Here is a 22,650-nt window from a genome sequence, read left to right as displayed (position 1 = left end):
AGTGCTCTCTCGCGTGCACTGTTAGAATAAAAGCATCACAATGGCTCTCGACTCTCACACAAGTGCGCTTGAGGGAGAGGCACCTCTGTCTCCCAATCTCTCCCCTCACTGTTTCAGTGGGCTCTTGTGCTACCAGCACAGGCACTCTTGGATACTTCAAATTGTTTGTTTGCTTTAGCAGCTGCCCTTAACAAGGGTGACATTCATTAGCGAGCGTCCATATTGCTGGGTATGGAAATAGGGCTGCTTAAGTACCGGGCTCATGTCCTGCTACGGGAATGAAACCAGTGACCTTTCGGTTCCGGGAAAGGAAATGAGACATCTAAACCCTTTTGCCATTCCAGTGGTTTGAAAGGTTACACATAATAATAATTACCTTCCGCAATACTGATATGGGTGATCATACCTGGAAGGGCTTTGTGCCTATCAGAGCCACCATGGAATTTCTGAACTATTATCGGTTATTGATTCTGTAGCATTGACTCTTACACCCCTGAGGACTCCATGCCGTGTAGACGACCCTGATCAGGTAGCCTGGCTTAGTGCTTTCAAGCCGGCATCTGTATCTTTACTCCAATCAGACCCTAGCTGTTGACCCCTGACGCCTGACCTTTGCCCTCCCACAGGTAATCCATCCCAGTCCACGTCGCTGCACTATATGAACCCGTACCAGATGAACGCCTATGCCATGGCGCTGAAGGCAGTGGGCGAGATCATCCAGGACTACGACAGCGACAAGATGTTCCCCGCGCTCGGCTTTGGTGCAAAGCTACCGCCCGACGGGCGTGTTTCACACGAATTCCCCCTGGTAACGCTCTACTGTGTACACACGCACACTCACTCACTCACACACACACACGTGTGCACACGAGCACACTCACTCACACGCACACATGTACAGTATTTGAATTTTGGTGTGAGAGAATTCCTGTTCTTCCCAATCAGATGGTGCATATTTTTCCTGCATCTCTGGCGAGCACACGCACACACGCATATGCACACAAGTACACACCCATGTACTGAACACATACATATGCACATGCACAAATGCATACACCTATGCGTATGCACACACATACGCACACACAAATGCTCATGCATGTACACGTAGACACACCCACACACACACAAACACAGGCATCCACACACACGCAAACAAGCACACACACACACACACCCCACCCCCCTCAAAATGCCAGAGATACAGGAAAGATATGCACCATCTGATTGGGAAGAACAGGAATTCTCTCACACCAAAATTCAAATACTGTACATGTTGAAGATCCTGACAAGAAAACAGGAGGAAAAGTTGTCTATTACGGGTGTTTGTTTGACCCATTCACATGAATCAGCGTGAATGTTTGTGCGTTGGCTTTTGTGTTTCTGGTTATAAATCAGGGGCTAAATCCTGCTGAAACTTATTTCACATTTTATTTTTGAAGTGTAAATTGGATGCCCTAAGCCTCACAGCCTTTTCAGTTTGTTGTGCTAAAGCCCAATTCGTGCTGCCTTTCCCAGGAGCGCACGGTTCTTCTAAGCTCTCAGTCTGATTATTCTCAGTCAGCAGAATGTTTGCTGGCCACTGTACAGAACTAATAAGCTGTTAAACTGCCAGTTATAGTCTGCACCCTGTATCTTCATATTGATATTTTCACAGCCTCCAAGCTGCCTGACTTCCCATTGCTCTTCGTTGCAATCACTCATTTGCCGCTTGCATTTCTCACAGTAAAACCCCTTTGGGCCTGCGGGAATCCAGTCATCATTTCCACATCTCTGCCTGACCTAGATTTTAATGCAGCAAATCTCAACCTTGTTCCAGGTGTTGGATTCTACAGTAAGAGGTGCAATAGTTTTAATTGGAAAGGCTTTTCATAAAGAAGCTCCTTCTAATTGAAAGCTGAGATAAAACGTTACTCATTATTAAGGCAGAGTGTACTGAAGTGATGGATTGTTACAGGCGTCATTTTACTTTTTTTTTTTCAGAATGGCAATATTGAAAACCCGTACTGCAATGGGATGGAGGGGATTCTCGAGGCCTACCACCAGAGCCTGAAGACCGTTCAGCTTTACGGCCCGACCAATTTCGCCCCAGTCGTCAATCACGTGGCCAGGTACAATCACCAGACCACCAATGCTGTGCCTTTTCCCATAATTCCCTTCAACCACAAGAGATCATAGTTTGTACCAAAGCGCAATAACTACCAAATGTGGGGCAAACATGTATTTTGGAATGCAGTTATTTAGATATTGATAAAAACGCGAAAACAACCTTTATTATTAGAGTAAGGTTGCTTCACACTGGTAGCCTGAGGTATTTGTGTGTGTTTGTGTGGGAGGCACAGCGTGTGTGTGTGTGAAGTGTGGGTTTGTGTGTCAGATGTGCATTTTTAAAATACTTTTTAAATAACTCTTTAGATGCTGGTAAAATGAAAAATTAGAAAATATTCCAGAATGGCCATAATATGCAATCACTACGGAAGATTATTATTATGAATATGAAAATTGATGTTTCGTGGTAGCTAAAATTGTTAGTAATAAACATGAATATATCTGATCTCTGATAATGTCCTCATATTGCTTTGACCATAGAACAGCCCCATCACATTATAATTTACTCCCAATAACTTTATAATGCATGTGTGTGTGTGTGCGCGTGTGTGTGTGTGTGTGTGTGTCTGTGTGTGTGCATGTGTGTGCGTGTGTGTGTGTGTGTGGTCTGTGTGTGTGTGTGTATGTTGAATGCATGCATATGTGACTGTTATGTCGGTGTGTGTGTTATGTCTGTGTGTGTGTGTGTGTGTGTATGTGTGTGTGCGTGTGTGTGTGTACGTGTGTGTGTGTGTGTATGTGTACATACTTGTTGACTCCTAAGTGCATGGTCTATGTTTGCATGAAGAAGAGGGCACCTCTTTAGTGCAAACTGCAGTGAATCTCTCTCCATCTGATCACTCTGTCATTCTCCAGGGTAATTAGGAGTTCCATTTTGACATGGTTAGACTTGCTAAGCATGAGCGCAGTTTGCTTCCCAAGCCACCAGGTGGCAGGGAGGAGCACAAGCAGCTTGAGCCCTTAGAAAGGGGGAAAGGATCATCCTCACCCTGCGCAATGTGTGAATGTGAACACCTGTAATGAAGGATGGGTTGGTCTTTCTGAAGTTTGCCTGGTGCCTCTTATTCCGGTAGTGGCAAGACTTCAACGAGGATTCAGTTGATCAGCATTGCTCTATGCCCCGAGTTTACCCCCAGTGCCCCAACAGAGTGAATGGGGACAATGTTGTAGACCGAGCTTTTCTTTGGATGAGATTTTAATACCTAGGTCCTGACTCTCTGTAGTCATTAATAATCTCAGAACATGTCCATTGAGTTCCCCAGTGGACTACTCCAGACTTCAGCATGCCATTGATTTGCCTCACATGCCTATCTTGTCATTTCCTCCACCATCTTTGATGTCCACCGTGTCTGATTGAATCCCAAATGTCACTACCCCGACGTTCTCCTCTCTCCCAGGTACGCGGCTGCTGTGCAGGACGGCTCACAATACTTCGTCCTCCTCATCATCACCGATGGAGTCATATCAGACATGGCCCAGACCAAGGAGGCCATCGTGAATGTGAGTGTTGGGGAAACAGGACAATGCAAAGTGGGAAAACAAAAATGATCATTCTTGGTGTACCTCTTCTCCCTCTCCGCATAGAAAGAACAGCCATTTAAAATCACTAGTTAACTGCTACACATCATAATACAGTTAGTCTTGAGTGTCAACTGTCTTTACACAACTGCTTTACAGTTGACTCTTTTTTTTATGTGACTCATAATAGATTCTGTTTTTTTAAAGATCTAATAAATGCTTGATCTTCTAACAAGAAGTACAATGCAGAATGACTCATGTTTCCCCGTTTGAAAAAAAAAATTTTCAATTGAATTTTTTAATTGCAGTTCTTTATTGAGTTGCTGCGGGCGTTACGCTGAAACCTCCTTCCTTATCGCATTTAAAAGCATATCCACCAAAGACAACGATGTCTCTCTTTACCAGCGTGCAGCCAGTGAGCTGGGAGTCCTGCTGACTCCCTGATGACAGTGAGCTCGGCTGCGCACTTTGTATTTCCAGAGTCTTTGTGAGCATGTGTGGGCCGCTTGCCCCGAGCCGGCGTGCGGCCCACCCGCAGCTTCTCTCCCTTCCGGAGGTCTCCGGCACTCCGCCAGCGTTGCGTCTCCACCGGCCGCAGGCCGCGACCACACAGCAGACTGGATTTAAAGGGAATTTGCGACTGTTAGTCAAACTGTTAGAACAGCCACACCTTCCTTTTAAGATCTTGTCTGCTGCTCTATCTCCCCCTGGTCAGGCTCCACAGACGGTTAACAATGTTAAATGTACTCTACTGTTTGTCTGTCTTCTGTTTGTAGCTGCTTTTGTGAGTGTGCAAGATTATATATATATATATACATATATATATACAGCCCCTCCAAAAGTATTGGAACAGCAAGGCCAATTCCTTTGTTTTTGCAATACACTGAATACATTTGGGGTTGAGATAAAAAGATGAACATGAGACAAGAGTTCAGAATTTCAGCTTTTATTTCCTGGTATTTACACCTAGATGTGTTAAACTACTTAGAACATAGCACCTTTGGTATCAGACCACCCAATTTTTAGGTGAGCAAAAGTATTGGAACAGAGAGTATTTAAGTAAATGAAAGCAAATAACACTTAATATTTGGTAGCATATCTCTTGCTTGCAATAACTGCATCAAGCCTGCGACCCATTGACATCACCAAACTGTTGCATTCTTCTTTTGTGATGCTTTTCCAGGCTTTTACTGTTGTCGTTTGTTTCGGGGGGGTTTTCCTTTCAATCTCCTCTCCAGGAGGTGAAATGCATGCTCAATTGGGTTAAGGTCTGGTGATTGACTTGGCCAGTCTAAAACCTTTGACTTTTTCTCCCTAATGAAATCCTTTGTTGTGTTGGCAGTGTGTTTTGGGTCATTGTCTTGCTGCATGATGAAGTTCCTCCCAATTAGTTTGGACGCATTTCTCCGTAAGTTGGCAGACAGAATGTTTTTGTAGACTTCTGAATTCATCCTGCTGCTACCATCATGAGTTACATCATCAATAAAGATTAGTGAGCCCACTCCAGAAGCAGCCATGCAAGCCCAAGCCATGACATTTCCTCCACAGATGAGCTTATATGTTTTGGATCATGAGCAGATCCCTTCTTTCTCCACACTTTGGCCTTTCCATCACTTTGGTAGAGGTTAATCTTGGTCTCATCAGTCCAGAAAACTTTGTTCCAGAACTTTTGTGGCTCATCTCTGTACTTCTTTGCAAATTGTAATCTCGTCTTCCGATTCTTACCACTGATGAGTGGTTTGCATCTTGTGGTGTAGCCTCTATATTGCTGTTCTCTAAGTCTTCTTCGAACAGTTGATTGAGATACCTTCACCCCTGTCCTGTGGAGATTGTTTGTGATGTCACTGACTGATGTTTTGAGGTTTTTCTTCACAGCTTTCACTTTAACATTGTTTCTGTCATCAACTTTTCCTTGGTCGACCTGTTCGACATTCCAAGTTGTCGTACAAGCTATCCCCAATGCTTGTGCAATGGCTCTGATCAATTTCCCCTCTTTTCTAAGCTTGCTTTTCTCCCAAAGACAGCTCTCTAGTCTTCATGTTAGTTTATCTTTTATAACACAAATGCAGTTTTCACAGGCAAAACCCAAGGCTAAAACCAAGAGCAGACATTCAGAACTATTTATTGTTTAACCAATCAATCTAACAGGACAAACAGGACTTCAATCTAACAGGACTGGGCAACAAGAAACACCTGCCAGTCACATGTTCCAATACTTTTGCTCACCTAAAAATTGTGTTGTCTGATACAAAAGGTGATATGTTCTAAGTTGTTTAACAAATCTAGATAAAAAAATACCAGGAAATAAAAGCTGAAATTCGGATCTGTCATCTCATGTACATCTTTTGACCTCAAATTCAATTGTCTTCAGTGTATAGCAAAACAAAGGAATTGACCTTGCTGTTCCAATACTTTTGGAGGGGACTGTATACACTCTCTGGCCACTTCATTAGGTACACCTGTTCAACTGCAAACTGCACCCGTTAACGCAAATATCTAATCAGCCAATCATGTGGCAGCAACTCAGTGCATTCAGGCACGTTGACATGGTCAAGACGATCTTCTGAAATTCAAGCCAAGCATCAGAATGGGGAAGGAAGGTGATTTAAGTGACTTTGAACGTGCCATGGTTGTTGGTGCCAGATGGGCTGGTTTGAGTATTTCAGAAACTGCTGATATACTGCTGGGATTTTCATGCACAACCATCTCTAGGGTTTACAGAGAATGGTCCGAAAAAGAGAAAATATCCAGCGAGTTCTCTGGGCAAAAATGTCTTGTTGATGGCAGAGGTCAGAGGAGAATGGCCAGACTAGTTCGAGCTGATAGAAAGGCAACAGTAACTCAAATAACCACACGTTACAACCGAGGTATGCAGAAGAGCATCTCTGAACGCACACCACGTCAAACCTTGAAGCAGATGGGCTACAGCAGCAGAAGACCACACCGGGTGCCACTCCTGTCACCTAATTACGAGGCCGGTGAGTGTATATATATATATATATATATATATATATATATATATATACACACTCCTGGGGGAAAAAATGGGCCAAGCCCAAAATGGCTAAATATTAAGCTTTTAATTGTCTTAACAACAAATCATTGGTCAGAAAATTAGCAAGAATTAAACAAATGCACTCCTGAGACCTTCTGTGCCACCATTTGCTCATTTACTTTTGCTGCAGTGGACTGTTCGGGGAAAAGCTAGAAGCAGGGAAATTCACTTATGCAGTAGACAAATTAACATAATGTCAAATAAAAGACTTATGTTTTGTATTTGGTTGCATATCATTTGCATGCAATCTCTTCCTGATGTCTGTGACCTATTAACATCATGAGAGTCTGGATATCCTATTTTCAGGTTGTCCTACAAGCAATACTCTTTGCATTCGAATGGATCTCTATGGGAATTGGGGGGTGGGACTAGATTCAGCTGTAAATTATGCTGATACAGTATGGAACACATTTGTTGGCTAAATGGCTTTAAGTCATCAAGGGTCCAAGGTATCAAGTGAGCCTCAAACCACCGTGCTGCTGCCAGCTATGCAGTAGATATTACAAGCATTGTGTCTCCTGAATATTTTTTCCATTGAGTTCAACAGGAAAATGAATCAGGACAAACAATGCTTGTAGTATCTACTGCATATCTGGCAGCACGGTGGTTTGCGGCTTTGAGTTATAGCGCATTTTTATTTGACGAATAGGTTGCTTCTGGCTGGAAGTGACAGGTGACAAAAGACGGTAAGACATTGTGTTAGAGCTATTAATTAAATATATTACCTATTTTTATGTTTTTTTTTTAACATTATAACAAAACATTCCATGTCCAAAATTATTCTCAGTAATCAATGGCAAAGCCTTTATTTGCCATCACAGCAGTCAAGCGGTTCTTATAATTGCCAACAAGCTTTTTGCACGTCTCCACTGGGATTTTGGACCACTCCTCTTTTGCGAAGATCTTCAGGTCCTTGCTAACAGTAGCACACTAATGGTAGCACACTAGCAGTGGCACACTGACAGTGGCACACTAGCGGTAGCACACTAGCGATGGCACACTAACGGTAGCACACTAGCGGTGGCACACTAGCGGTAGCGCACTAATTGTAGCACACTAATGGTAGCACATTAACGGTAGCACACTAGCGGTAGCACACTAACGGTAGCACACTAGCGGTGGCACACTAGCGGTAGCACACTAGCGGTGGCACACTAACGGTAGCACACTAGCAGTGGCACACTGACAGTGGCACACTAGCGGTAGCACACTAGCGATGGCACACTAACGGTAGCACACTAGCGGTGGCACACTAGCGGTAGCGCACTAATTGTAGCACACTAATGGTAGCACATTAACGGTAGCACACTAGCGGTAGCACACTAACGGTAGCACACTAGCGGTGGCACACTAGCGGTAGCACACTAGCGGTGGCACACTAACGGTAGCACACTAGTGGTGGCACACTAACAGTAGATGACGAGTTCGAAAAGATTTGGCATGGACCCTCATCATCTCAGGGTAATTATTTTGTCATGCCTCCTTGATACAGATCAGTTTGATTTTATTCACTGACATTCACACAAGCGAGCTCATAGTGCTATGGACAAGACTGTAAAGAGTACACACGAGTAATTAATTGAACAACCAGTTAAGAGTTAAGCGCAGCACTGGCCCAATTCTCCTTCCCTCCAGTGACCCTGAATTTAAAGTGTAATTTGCATTTTTTTTTAAAGAGTAGGAGCAAATGGCAGCATTTTCCTTGCACTGTAGAATTCCATAGCTCCTGATGGTTCACTTTCATCAAAAGAAGTCTATGATTTGGACCTGTGTGTTCAGAATGTGAGGCTTATTTCAATCCCCAGTGGGTCAGACCAAGTGTGCGCTAAGTGGGTAGTCACTATGCATGCGTTGAATTTCTGATCAAAGGGTCTCCCTCTTTGATATTTTTGTGAGAACGGAGTGCTCGACTCTTGAATTCTCCTCACGTACTGTGGGAGCGGTCCCCTTAAAAACCGTGCACTCACACCTATAAATTATGGAGCCAGATTTCCCCAGAGACCAAACGCTTGGACAGGCAGAATGGCTTTCTGTAATTCCTATGTGTAATGAAAATTCAACTGTTGACCAGAGCTTTCTTTCATTTCAGGGTAATGTTTGCAGTCCCTGTAGGGAAACACAGTATACTACCTCATATACTCACTCTTGCCAAACATGCACACAAACTTTCAATAAAAAGGGGATCTATACATATTTATTTGGAGGAGTCCCCTCTACTGTGTAGATTTACAGAGCAGGGAACGACCTAGTCTATCTTTTTACACACATTGGCTTATGTGGAACATATCATAAGATATCCTATTATAATAGGATAAATATTACGGATTTTTTACGTAAGGTGGCTTAACTCAGTTGTCCTTGTGTAAGCATCTGAACAGTGTATATATATATATTTTAAATTATTATTCTTCTTCATTTATTACTATTTTTATTTATTTTTTCTAATGTTACTGTTTCGTATTATTCTGTCTGTTTGTTTGATTTTATGTCTCACTATATAATCTTGTATGTATTGTAGGTATTTTATGTTCGGACCCCAGGAAGATTAGCTGCACACTGTGTATTGCTAATGGGGATCCTAAATAAATAAATAAATCCTATCGTTAATGCTGAAAAGCTTAATACTGGGCAATGCCTTGTAATGTATAACTAATCCTTGGTAATTATGTTGACTGTATGTGACTGCAGTCTACTACATAGTTTCAATTACTGAACACAGCATAGTAATTGATAATTTTATCTGCTTTCAGTTTCATGTTATGTAACCCAATACAGGTTTTATCCTCTCTGGGGGATTGTCACTATCAATGGCTCTCAATAAATACTTCGTTGTAGGTATCAGGCACAGAATAATTGCACATGAGCATGACTGAAACTAGAGTTTAGCAATGCAGCCGGTTATATTATTAGAGGGGTAGCCCAAGCATGGCTGCATTTCTTCTCTCCGTGATGATTTAGTGTACATATCCACACTTAACACACACTGATGTGACTATGAATTAATGAGATATTGGGCTTTGTGTGATAAAATGTGAAAACTCTCGTATAAATCCCTGAGAGTTTTAAAGACGATATATTACAGACACAAATTGCACAAAGGAGAATTTTGTTCAGAATTTTTGTGAAAATAGGTGACACTGTTAAAATTAGTAGTTAGTTAGTAACTAGTAATTAGCCAATAAATTGTGGAGAAAGTATTTAAAGCATTTTATTTGGCTCAGGTCTGATGTCTGTCCTAGGTGTGTTTGTGTGTGTGAGTGTGCACGTGTGAGTGTGTGTGCCCTTGTGTGTATGTTTGCATGTGCATTGGCTTGCATGTTGCAGATGCCGCGTAGTGAACGTGTGTGTGTTTTCCGCCTCTCCTAGTGTTTGCCTTTTCAGGAACGCTGACCTGCTTTCCCCCCATCCTGGCACATTTCGGCCCGCCGCACACTTCTCTCCCTGCCTGCCGTTAGAAAACCCCCAGCCGCCGTTAGCCAGCCTGGCCCCCTTCTCCTGGCCTCACTTGCCCCAGCCCTGCATCGGCTCGTCTGCTTATTTCAGGCAGTGTGACACTGACCATGGGCCATCCCCACTCCCACTACCGCCAGGGGCACGGACCGCTTGCTTTCCCACAGGCACTCAGTGTACTGGTTTTAGTCCAGTTTGACCAGTACCCTTCTCCTCTTCATGTCTGCTCACACTGCACAACAATAGTCAATCTTAATAAGTATTTTAGCCTTATATTAAGACTCTATTATATTTTTTTCATAATAAGTCAAAACGTTTGCCAATGAGGTGAGACAGTTCTACGCATTTCAAGATTTGCCAATGGGGTAAGACAATTTCACTTGACAAGAAAAAGTAACTTAAAACAAGCTAATATTTTCTACTTGTGAGACAAAAATAAGATCTGATTACAAGCTGAATTTTCTGCAGTGCAGGACCCCACTGTTCATCTCAGAGGGCTCCTCAGTAGTCTCCACACTGTGGCCTCATTGTGCCCTCACACCCCTCCAGTGTGCCCTGGTCCTTGTGTCTGGAGCAGGTCAGCAGCATTCTGACTGTCCCTGATCTTCACCAGTGTTGATCAAGAGTGGTTTATCTCATGAACCCAAACGCACCTGAGCTCCCTGACCTGGCTGGTGCAGTACCTCTGCATTTTTATATCATTTAGAGCAGGGAATGAGTTTAGGTTTTGGAAGCAGGCTGTGTGGACTCGAAAGATTCCAAAGCTTATTTAAGCTTTGAAGAGGTTTTTTTTTCAAAATTCTAGTCAGTATTCTAGAACTCAGTTGCTCCCAATTACCATCAGCATCAGAATGTTCAGTTAAGAACATTCTAATGACATATTTATGATCTTACTGTCATGGTTCTGGGTGGTAGTGGCTATCCTTGTCACTTCTTCCCCCTGATTTGGCTAATTGGGTCCACCTGCTGTAGTTCCCCTGTTTGGGCTAATTGGGTTCACCTGTTGTAGTGCCTATTCAAGCTCTTGCTGGCCTGAGAGTTAATGCTTTTGTGTCAACTTTTGTTACACCTAAGCCGGTATTCTGTCAGTGTGTTTGTAACGTTTCAGTGCTGTAACAGTCTCTCTTCTTATTTTGAAGAGATCTCTGTTGTATTGAATGCTCAGACTTGAGGGATTATTCGCTAAAATTGCACAGTAATCTCTTACTCGGCGTTACATTTTGGGTGCTTTTCTATCGATCCTCGTTTGAGGGCTGTTTTCTTTAGTTTTCGCCTTCTTTACACTCTCAGTTCTTTTTATGAGACAGTTTTATTATACTCCTTTTTTCTGTTCAGTTTTGCCCTTTTCGCTGGGTAGTTTTTTGTTAGTATTTAACGGCAGGATTTATCGCCCAGAGGAGTATATTTTTCTGTTCTGTCCAGTTTGAATACTCCTTGTCCTTAAGCACCCTTTCACGGGTAGTCTACTTAGTCCTGTATACCTGGGATATTCTCCCTTAGGAGTATTTATTTTTCTGTTTGTTTTCTTTGTCCCCTTCCTCTAGTCTTTCGAGAGCTTGTGGTTACTCCACCCCATGTGGATAGCTTTCAGATCCCCCTCCCCCCAACACACTTACACCTTAAAGGGTTAAATGAATCTCTTAGGTGCTGAAACACATAGAGTCTGGCCCCTGACCCCTGAACCTTCACCCCTGCTCTTGAGAAGCTGGCTGTGGCTCTCTTACACGGGGGGGGGGGGCTCCACCCTCCATCGGAACACCATCCCAAAGTCCGCCAGTCCCGTTTGTTTCCCACCAAAAGGATTATCCGCCACGGCCCATTAGTTCGGTGGCTGAAACAAATGTCACCTGCCGTGATTATGGGCTTAGCTCCCTGCTCACCCCTCCTCAGTGTCCTCATCCACACCAGATATACAAACGCGCACTCTTCTTTTACAGTATCAGTGCATTTTTGGAGCCCCCATCCTTTAATGAAAGAATCTTTGTGGGGGGGGGGGGGTAATCCGTTTGATGCAGCTTCATGCAGTAGATAAGCAAACGGACTGGCAGATTGAGTCTTCGGCTTGAAGCCCTATGCACAAACCTGGTTGAGCTTTTGACTCAAACTGGCAGGCCTGTCTGTGGAAACGTGGCTGAGGTTTGCTCAAATGAATGAATCATAAGAAATGTCGTCAAGGTACATCGCGTCAGTTGACCTTTGAAAGCTCAGGTGGTCGTCCCCAGGAAGGTGTGCCTAAGCTAACGCTGTGAGCGTGTGCCAGTTCAGAGTAACGTCTGGAGCCGGCGCGGATGCCCCAGCTCGTCGCCTTACTGCAGTATTCCACAGAGAAAGGCATGTCTTTTTTTCATTTCCTAATTATCCACTGGAAATCTGGGCTGCCAGTCACAGTGGGAGACGGGCATGCAAATGGCAGGGTGGTTGAATAATTAATTACTGCATGGGGTTTGTGGAATGGCTCTTCTGCGGAGGTGCTGGGAGGTGCTGGGCGGTGCTGGGAGGTGTGGTCACTTTTGGCTCATTGGAGGCGAGACAGGTGGCTTTCTCCCCCCTTGCAGCGCGGCCCCCCCCCCCCCCCAGCTCTGAGAAAGCCTGGAGCAGAAGAGGGAAGACACGCAGAGGATTTTAAAAGCCAGATCTGAACAGATGTGCAAATTGCATTACATTCATTTAGGAGATGGTACTTTTATCCAGAGAAAATAAGAGCGTCCATCTGAGCAACGACCTAGCCAACAGCCCTCCCTCCCTCAAGTGTAATTATTAGATGTTCAACACAGACCTCCCCCAGTCTGCAGTAGAGTGTTACAGCGATGAGGTCTTTTTGTAGGCCAACTTGGAAGTTTCTTCCGCCATGGGTTCCTTCTGCAGATTCCAATGCTTTTTTCCCATCGGAATTGCATTCCCCAGTCCTGAACTTCCCCAGTCCTGAAGTGAAGGAGGGTGTGGGAGTGTCTGGCGAGCCCCATCATTGGCTTGCCACTCCCACTCCAAATCAGCTTTATAAATTTAGCCTTATGACCCTGTTATGGCTGCCTTGGAGGGAGAGCAGTGCCTCCACCTGGACCTGTTACAGCAATGCTTCCACTGCAGCTCAGCAACCAAAGCCAGTCATCCACAGAGCTGGAAGAAGAACGCATTCAGTAAATGAAACAAAATCCAGCCCAAAGCCACACCCCACGCCCCGTCCTCAGCACTCATACTGCAGCCCTGGATTTGTCCCTATCCAGAATTCTGAATGAAGTGCAATGTGAAAGTCTTGTCAGTCTAAACTGGGTTTTTAAACTTTTAAAGTGATAAAGGCCTCAGATTCAATAGATTTACCTTAGCTCATAAGTTCCTTCCATGTTCTCTGCTTCGTAACTATAGGAGGTTCTAGATTCATAACATGAGTCTTCAGTGTTGTATTACATCTTGGAACATCCATTGCCCTAGTGCCATCCTACCCTTTAAAGAATTTCGTAAACATGCAACAGAGCTGTGTATCTCGTGAGTCTGCATGTCTGTCTGTCTGTCTGTCTGCCTGTTGAGTCCTGCACACAAACACTGTAGACAGAACAGTCGCTCTCTATCCAGGGATTACTGATTCATCTCTGTGCCTGCTTATCCCCGTCATGTGACACTGGAATATAAATTCTTCATAGCTTCATTACACACTAAAATGTGACAGTAGCCAAATGCAGTATATAATGTGCAGCATGGAGGATGGAAGCTTGTCTCTACAGCATGTCAGGGCATACTCAGTTTAGTATGCAAGTGTGCATTTGTGTCCTTGGTGATAAATTGAATATATGGATCAGCGATTGGTTAAAGCATTTGTGGTTTTGTGGTTTTAGAGCTGGCAACAGCACCATCATGGGACCACAGCTCTCTCCTGATTGTCCATGTCAGAACACTTGGGGCGCGCAGCTAGAATAGAGACATGTTCCTTCCTTTTTAAGGCTGACACGAGCTGTCTCAACTTTTTTTTCTCCTGCACTTAATGGACGTTGTTCTTCTCTTTCCTTCAGGCAGCTAAGCTTCCGATGTCGATCATCATTGTTGGAGTTGGCCAGGCTGAGTTTGATGGTAAGAGACGATCCTCTAAATCGTCTTGACACAGTTTGCTTCAGCCTGACTTAATGCACTATATACATGTGGGCCTTTAGTAGACACTCTTATCCAGGGCCACTCACGCAAGGCATTTATGCAGCTGAATGTCTAACTGAAGCAATTCTGTATGTACTTTGCTCGAGGCTACAGTGACAGTTAAGGACAACCTCTGAGTTCCAAGCCATTGTACCGCACCAGTGCTCTCGCTGTGTGGGTGGTGTCCTTGGCCTTTGCCCTGTGTGGATATTTTTGTATTCTGCTTTATGAAAAGAATGATGACCCCAGGTTGAGTTCATGCTCACAAAAAAGGCTTTGTTTTGTTAATGGGGGCCCCTGAGTCATGTTCGCCATTGTAACGTCTGTTAATGGAGTTGATAGAACCCTCTACGAGAGAGCTTTTCCTTTTCAAATTACCCAGAGTACATATTTGCATTAAAGCTCTCCCTGCAGGCTATCAGACAGATGACTAAGTAGCTAAATTCTTTCACTGTGTACCCAACTTCCTTGGGTACTTATTGTTTATTGATAGCATTGAACAGCGAACAACAATTTTGTATTTCATCTTCCGTCACCACAGACCTTTGTTCAACAGTTGCTTCCCCTTGTAAATGATCACAGAATACATTCTATACATTGTAACATCGCATGGTCACATAGGGGTGGTCACTGTCATGTGATGAATGGAAAATACTACCTCCAGGAAGAGACTTAGCTGGTGGTTTTATTAGCCCCTTTCAGGGAAACCAAGGGAAGGTATTTACAAAATGACAACAGGCCCTGCTAACATAAAGGCATTACAAAAATAATTCAGACAGATACGACCCAGGGCATATGGTGGCAAAACGGAAAAAGGTCTCCCCCCTTCAGACTTGAAAACAAGGTCTTATATAGAGGCCCCTGTCCTGGTATAATGGGTATCTGCTGGGTGATTAGGGAAGAGCTACAGTAGCTGCAGAGAGTGGCGGTGTCGCTGTCCATGGTCCTGCAGCTCTTCTGTCTGTCAGGAATTCTTGCGGTGCTGAACGGACAGTGCCCCTCCAGCACACAGGAGCAGCCGTCTGCTCCCGTCTCATCCCTTCTGGACCCAACATATCCATACCATAACAAACAGCTCCGATATATGCCTTATATCACAAAATACACCCTATGTATGTACATTATATCACAACATATCCATACCATAACACACAGTTCTGATATATGCCTTATATCACAAAATACACCCCATGTATGCACATTATATCACAACATATCCATACCATAACAAACAGTTCTGATATATGCCTTATATCACAAAATACACCCCATGTATGTACATTATATCACAACATATCCATACCATAACAAACAGCTCCAATATATGCCTTATATCACAAAATACACCATATGTATGTACATTATATCACAACATATCCATACCATAACGAACACCTTCATATATGCCTTATATCACAAATTGCACCCCATGTGTGTACATTATATCACAACATATCCATACCATAACAAACACCTCTAATATATTCCTTATATCACAAAATACACCCCATGTATGTACATTATATCACAACATATCCATACCATAACGAACACCTTCATATATTCCTTATATCACAAATTGCACCCCATGTGTGTACATTATATCACAACATATCCATACCATAACCAACACCTCTAATATATTCCTTATATCACAAAATACACCCCATGTATGTACATTATATCACAACATATCCATACCATAGCAAACACCTCTAATATGTGCCTTATATCACAAAATACCCCATGTATGTACATTATATCACAACATATCCATACCATAAGAAACAGCTCTAATATGTGCCTTGTATCACAAAATACCCCATGTATGTACATTATATCACAACATATCCATACCATAGCAAACACCTCTAATATGTGCCTTATATCACAAAATACCCCATGTATGTACATTATATCACAACATATCCATACCATAGCAAACACCTCTAATATATTCCTTATATCACAAAATACACCCCATGTATTTACCATATATCAAAACATATGCATCACACATTGTCACAACATATAGCATTTTTATCACAATTTGTGCTGCACACATATTTTATTGCTAAATATTCCTCACATATCATAACATCTTCATCACATACCAGTTAGCTCACATATATATTCTTACAACTTCATCATTATCACAAAATACAACTTTAATGCTGTGAAATACATATTCATGCCAGAACAACCATTCCACACTCCACTCTGGTGTTGAACACTCCTCTTTTTCAGGGTTTGAACCAGATCAACACATTGTTGTAATTATACCCTCAGCTGATGCATGGGGACCCGGAGGGGGGGGGGGGGTCTGGAGTTGGGAGATTTTGGTGAGAGTGGCTGGGGTTAATTGGCGGGTGCAGAGTAATTATCAGTGCCAAACTGTCTGGATAATAAACGGATGTCATCCCACCAGTGATGCGCCTCGAACACGTTTCGTGACGTGAATTTAGACCAACTGTTCGCAGCTGCTGTTGAGAGTCTGTGGGTGTGCCCAAGTCTTTATCTCAGTCCTTCTGCTTGCTTTGATTTTACACAGGTGTTTTCTTGCATGTTTTCAAAGATGAGGTGCAGACATGACACAGACATGATGCTTTCCAGACAGGCTGTGTATTTGAAATACTTCAACTCTTGGTAAATATTGAGATGTCAGCAAAATTTGAAACCACTGCCACAGATCACTGAGAATGTTCAATAAAACCAATCAAAAGGCACAGTTACATGAAATACAAATTTTATTCTGAATATTTAAAAAAATACAGTATGTTCCTTTTAGAGCTGTTAGTAGTCTGCAGAAATCTTACTGCTATCTCAGTATTTGAAATAATTGTTTGACCAAAGTCTGTCTGTTTCTGAGGCAGAAGTCACGGTAGTGGCACCTGCCCTTAAGGTGGCTAATATACATGGTGTCTTGTGTTTTTTCAGCCATGGTGGAGCTGGATGGCGATGATGTGAGGATCTCCTCTCGAGGGAAGCTGGCGGAGCGCGACATCGTCCAGGTGAATTTTCAGAGTGTCCACTGGGTTAGCCGACATGAGCATGTGGCCGGTACAAATCTATGGACCACTACCACTGGCTGACTGAGAATGACTCTTAAATGAATGTGGTTGTAAAAATGAAGCATTGCAATCGTACCATGCAAGGGCCTCATTGGGGCATGGTAAATGGTAAATGGACTGCATTTATATGGCGCATTTAACCAAAGCGCTTTACAATTGATGCCTCTCATTCACCCATTCAGTCACATACTCACACACCAATGGTGAAAGGCTGCCATGCAAGGTACCAGTCAGCTCGTTGGGAGCAATTAGGGGTTAGGTGTCTTGCTCAGGGATACTTTGACACGCCCAGGGCAGGGAATCGAACTGGCACCCCTCCGACTGCCAGACAACCGCTCTTACCTCCTGAGCTATGTCGCCCCGGCATGATTATATATGATACTTATTTAGTGTTTGCAGGTGCATGTTTCTGTGCATCACCTTAAGTGTAACTTTGTTGTTTAGTTTACAAAATATCTTACAGATTGTTCATAGCAAAATGTCATGGCACCTGTAAAATGTGCAGTATTGGCTGTCCAGTTATCACAAGCATTATTTGAACAACAATATTCAATCTTACTCTAAGGCATGATGTCGGTTAGTCGAACTGTGCTGTATTGACTTATTTAAAGCTCCCTCTTGGGCTCAGCAAATGTCAAGCAGATGAGCTCATGAAGGACATGAGGTCATCAGATTTGTTACAAAACCAACATATTTGAGGCTGGTTTAAAACAAAATGCGACTGTTCAGTTTTTAAGCCATGTGAGAGTTAATGTTAATAAATAACTCTCTTGTTACACTGTATTTTCTTTTTCAAAGATGTATGCAAGACATGGGACATATATTTATCTTAAAAATATACAGAACATGAACATTTGCCGATTTCATGCGGTACTTTTTCTAATTGTTTTCTCATCCCACTTCACAAATAGTATTAAAACCTTGAAATTATAAACCTGTTACTAAGGGGAGTTCCCGGCTGGGAGCTCTTAGGCTGGCTCATTTATCTAAGAGCTTATCTCAGCTTTGAAATGTACCTTCAGTAACCGGGTCAAACTTTTTACCAGCGGATTTTGGAGCAGTCATTTCACGAATAATGCTTCCATTTCCCCAGGGCAATAGCATTGTGTCATGTTTTCTTGGTTGCCTAGGCAGTGGGGTGGGAGTGGGGGGGGGGGGGGGGACAGAACATCTCTGTGAAAGAATGGTAGAATGGCTCATTTGTGGTATCCCTGGGGTACCCAGTCTTATCTGAGAAGGGCTGGCATGCATGCAGGCTTTTTATCTTTCCCAGCTAGAGCAAAAAAAAAAAAGAAAATGGTTAGTCATTTTGGATGTTTTAGCGGCAGGCTGGAACGGTAGCTTGCACCCTTCTTGGGTAAGGCTTGTTCTCCTCTTCTGTGCACTCCAGTCCTGTCTAAATTACCCTCCCCCCCCCCCCCCCCCGCACCCCCACAGTGAGAGCTGACACCTCACAGCCTGGATTTTCCAGATTAACTCATGCAAATTGACTGTGTGATTCAACATGGACGTCGATAGTGTACAAGCACCAAGAGTCAAGAAACGAACAACAGGAACTCATTCAGTATTGATGAGAAATGGATCCATGCGGTGTGCAAGCAGTGTCATTAGGAACCAGGGTTGCAGGGACGTGCAGTGCTTTATGGATTTGAGTTCAGTAGCTCCACAACAAGCATCATTTCACTACTTAAAAACAATGCGATTGTGTCCTCCAGTGTCCTTGGTTTATTGGTCTTTAATTATCTAACATTTATCACCTTCACTAAACTCCAAAGGGACAGCAAAACTCCACTTTATATCGCTGATGGTCACATGACCTTGTTACCATATTCGTATCGCGTTACTTATGTTGTCAACTTGTTCTTATATTGTTAACTGACACTTTTACCTTGTTCGTATCTTGTTGCCTTGTGTGGTGACATTGGTTTTTGTTACATTGTGTTTTCATATTGTTATATTGTTTATATTGTTGATACCTTGTGTTGTTACATTGTTCTTGCTTGGTTACCTTATCTCATTTCCTTTTTCTTATTTGTTACCTTGTTATTAACTTGATCACATTGTGTTACCTAATATACTTACCTTGTGCCTATTGTGTTATGGTGTTGTTCATTTGTTTGTGTATTTATATCTTGTTACTTTGTTCGTCTGTTTTTAAGCTTGTTGATGCCTTGACTGCTCTCCTTGCTGTCCCTGTAGTTTGTTCCATTTCGGGATTACATGGACCGGACAGGTAACCACGTGCTGAGCATGGCCCGACTGGCCAAGGATGTCCTTGCTGAGATTCCGGATCAGTTCATCTCCTACATGAAGTCACGCGGCATCAAGCCCAACCCAGCCCCACCCCCCTACACACCCCCAGGACACACCATGCACACACAGATTTAAGCCCACCTATCGGGACTGGCAATAGGGAGGTCCCAGGGCTGCAATGGGGGGTGGAAACTACTTTTGAACTTACTGCAGAATTTGAAAACAAGTTCCTGCCTTCTTGAACTCTGGCCTGACCTAAACATCCAAAGGCACGGTTTTCTGTTTCTAACAATCATTTTGTTTTTCTCGGTTGAAAGAAACAAAAAAGAGGTTTGATGTGCAGCTGAGAGATGCCAGGACCGTGGAGAGGTTCCTTTAGTATTCTTTCCTGGGTGAAGTGCATGCAGAGAAGAGGAACACCAGAACGGAATGAAAAAGAAGAATGGTATTAGCGATTTAGAGTTGTGGCGTCTGTGGTCGTCTAAATGTCCTGGGTGGCGCATCCCTGCTTGACTCCTCCAAGCAGATTCATTGTATTAGAGCGTGTGCGTTTGGGTGATGTTTCTAGATAACTTTCTGAATGGTAATTTATGAAGCGTCCACATTATGACTTTACAAATTTATAAACTATTTATTATGGGGGTGGGGGAAGTGCAGGTCTGTTTTTCATCATAGCTTTTGGTCTTTGCTCTTTCTTTTTTGTCAGTGAGCTATCTTTATTTCCATATATAACATGGATATAACAGCATGAGGGTGTGGGTAGAATCGAAATTCCTACTTTTGTATACAGTACATATTTGCCTTTGTCTTTAGATTCCATGGACAAAAGGCGAAGTCCACAGCACAGGGAATTGTTCTGGTGGAAACCAGCTGTGAATATTTTTACTGTCCACCTCAGTGAATTTTGCCCTTTTGAAGATGACTTAAAAGAACACACTGACTGAGATGAGAAGCACAAACCTAACCTTACATGCATTATAATGGGAATATTCCAAACCAGCAGCTGGCACAATGATGATTTAGATTAATGATAGTGTGTATCCATCTTTGCAAGCTGAGGTACAATTGTAGAAGCATGGAAATTAGTTGTGCTGTTTTTCCTTTTAGTCCATTGAGGGCAAGCCTTGTAGTGGCCCAACCCCTCCATTTGAAAGCATGAAAAGCTCTGCCACATTTTGGACCCACAATACCTGCATTGCTGGACAGAGAACCAGGCTTGTGCCCTGTGGGCAGTCCTTTCCCCAGCCTTTAGCACAAACAGGAGATGCCATAAGTTGTGTTAGCTTTCATGCTGGGGAATGGCTAGCCTGAGTGGCTAAGTAATTACATAAAGCTAAGAGGCCAAACTAGGCTAAGACGCCAGGCAAACCAAAATAGCCAGGCTGAGCTGGGTAGCTGCACTGGGCTACGTGGCCATGCAAATTGCTCTGCCACGCTTTTATGGGTTTTATCCTGAGAACATTAGACGTGTGTCTGTTCTGCTTTGTGGCTACCACTTTTCCATTTCACAAATGAAATGAATCCAAATTAATTTTGATGTCCTCTTTCTGAGATATACCAAACCAGTTTACATGGGGCTCGACAATGACAACATTGTAGGGGAACCAAAATTGGCTTCATCTAATACTGACCACACTTCATTTAAAAATGCCCCCTCCCCATCTCACTTTCTGATAGAAACCTCACTACTTGCTGCTCTGTATTTTCATATTTAAGAAAATCTGGGAGTTTTAACTAAAGGTGTTCTGTGTTAGAGAATGCAGACTATATCGACTCTCTTTTATTTGTTTGTTTATCACACCCATCAGACATTGATAAATTCCCCACGGAGTGTGGACGTTTTTAACAATATTTTGAACAGAATTCTTCTTTTGTATGATTGTTACAATCTGGTGAATAACGTTTCATGAACAATTCAAATGGACTTTCAATAGCGTCTTAGTTGAAATAGTTGGCCCACATCTGGTTTGGAATCGTAGTGGCTGGAATAGTTAGTCAGAAGACGATTGGAAGAGAAAAAAATTGCAGTGTCCTTCAACTAGTCCCATTGTTGCTGAAGCTGTGAAAATTTAACTGACTTAAACTTCTTGCTGTTCCTTGGGGGCTTGATTTAAACTGCATTACCAAGCATGTTTGTCTGTACAGCCCCCCCCCCCCCCCCTCCCCAAAGAGAAACTATAACTAGAAGAAAGTTGAAGAGGAACAAATGGTGATGGTTACTTGCTGGAGCATTTTATATGCATTGTGTATTAGTACAAACCCATGTATTCTTCTGTGTAGACTTGATGAGCATGTTAGTCCCTTTGCACAGATTGCCAAATCTGGACAATCTTTATCCATTTAGGGGGTGTTCTATTTAAGGCTTTTTAAATCCAGATGTGAACATCACAGAGAATTTGAAAATGGCTCAAATGAAGCAAGACATATGTACTATTTACAATACTAACTACTACTAATCAAACCAACTATCTAGATTGGATTATATTCCTGATATAGGTATATATAAAGCGTCACAAATGCACATACATGTATCTTGGTGAAAAAGTTCTCTTCACTTTGAAATGAAATACTGAAATCACATATATAGTATAACTGATAAAACTATACATTCTATAGATTCTGGATCATAAACTCCTTGACCACAAGTGTACAAAATCTGAGGGTGATATGCTCAGATCTACTAAAGATCTATGAAACAATAAGCGATCAGCATACTCTGGTGTCCCTTAGTGTCTCCAAATCTATCCAAAATGTCTAAATTGAGCATTGCTGTAAATCATAACATAACAATATATTTCACTACAAATCAACTGTTTTGATTCATGAAACTCATGCCGGCATTCTGGCCACTAGGGGGCTTGTGCAAAGGGGTTAATGGTGTTTTCAAATCTTTGAAGGGAACTAACAGGCAATCATTTTCAATGAGGTTGAGCTCACACACACTGCAATCTTCTTTCATCCAATATGCAGAGGGATATGCCCAGTTTCCAAGGTGGGCCTGTTTCTATCGGAGCATTTATTTCTAAATGTATTAAATCTTTAATGAAACAAATAATTGTGAACAAACTAATG

The 22,650-nt window shown here is 42.7% G+C and overlaps 1 protein-coding gene across 2 annotated transcripts in view; it reads left to right on the top strand.

The window, feature by feature from the left end:
• LOC118208131 (copine-5) overlaps positions 1-21,754 on the top strand; it is a 213,697-nt gene extending 191,943 nt beyond the window's left edge. For both annotated transcript variants that reach the window (XM_035382495.1, XM_035382496.1), the window contains 6 exons: positions 627-808; positions 1,984-2,111; positions 3,507-3,609; positions 14,137-14,194; positions 17,192-17,265; positions 19,525-21,754. In XM_035382495.1, coding sequence (XP_035238386.1) covers positions 627-808; positions 1,984-2,111; positions 3,507-3,609; positions 14,137-14,194; positions 17,192-17,265; positions 19,525-19,713 — 734 coding nt within the window. In that variant the 3' untranslated portion in view covers positions 19,714-21,754. The remainder of the gene's footprint in view (positions 1-626; positions 809-1,983; positions 2,112-3,506; positions 3,610-14,136; positions 14,195-17,191; positions 17,266-19,524) is intronic.
• Positions 21,755-22,650: the final 896 nt, after the last annotated feature.

Source organism: Anguilla anguilla, chromosome 11 (genome assembly GCF_013347855.1).
Source record: "Anguilla anguilla isolate fAngAng1 chromosome 11, fAngAng1.pri, whole genome shotgun sequence".
NCBI lineage: Eukaryota > Metazoa > Chordata > Actinopteri > Anguilliformes > Anguillidae > Anguilla > Anguilla anguilla.
This window is presented reverse-complemented; position numbering and strand designations above follow the sequence as displayed.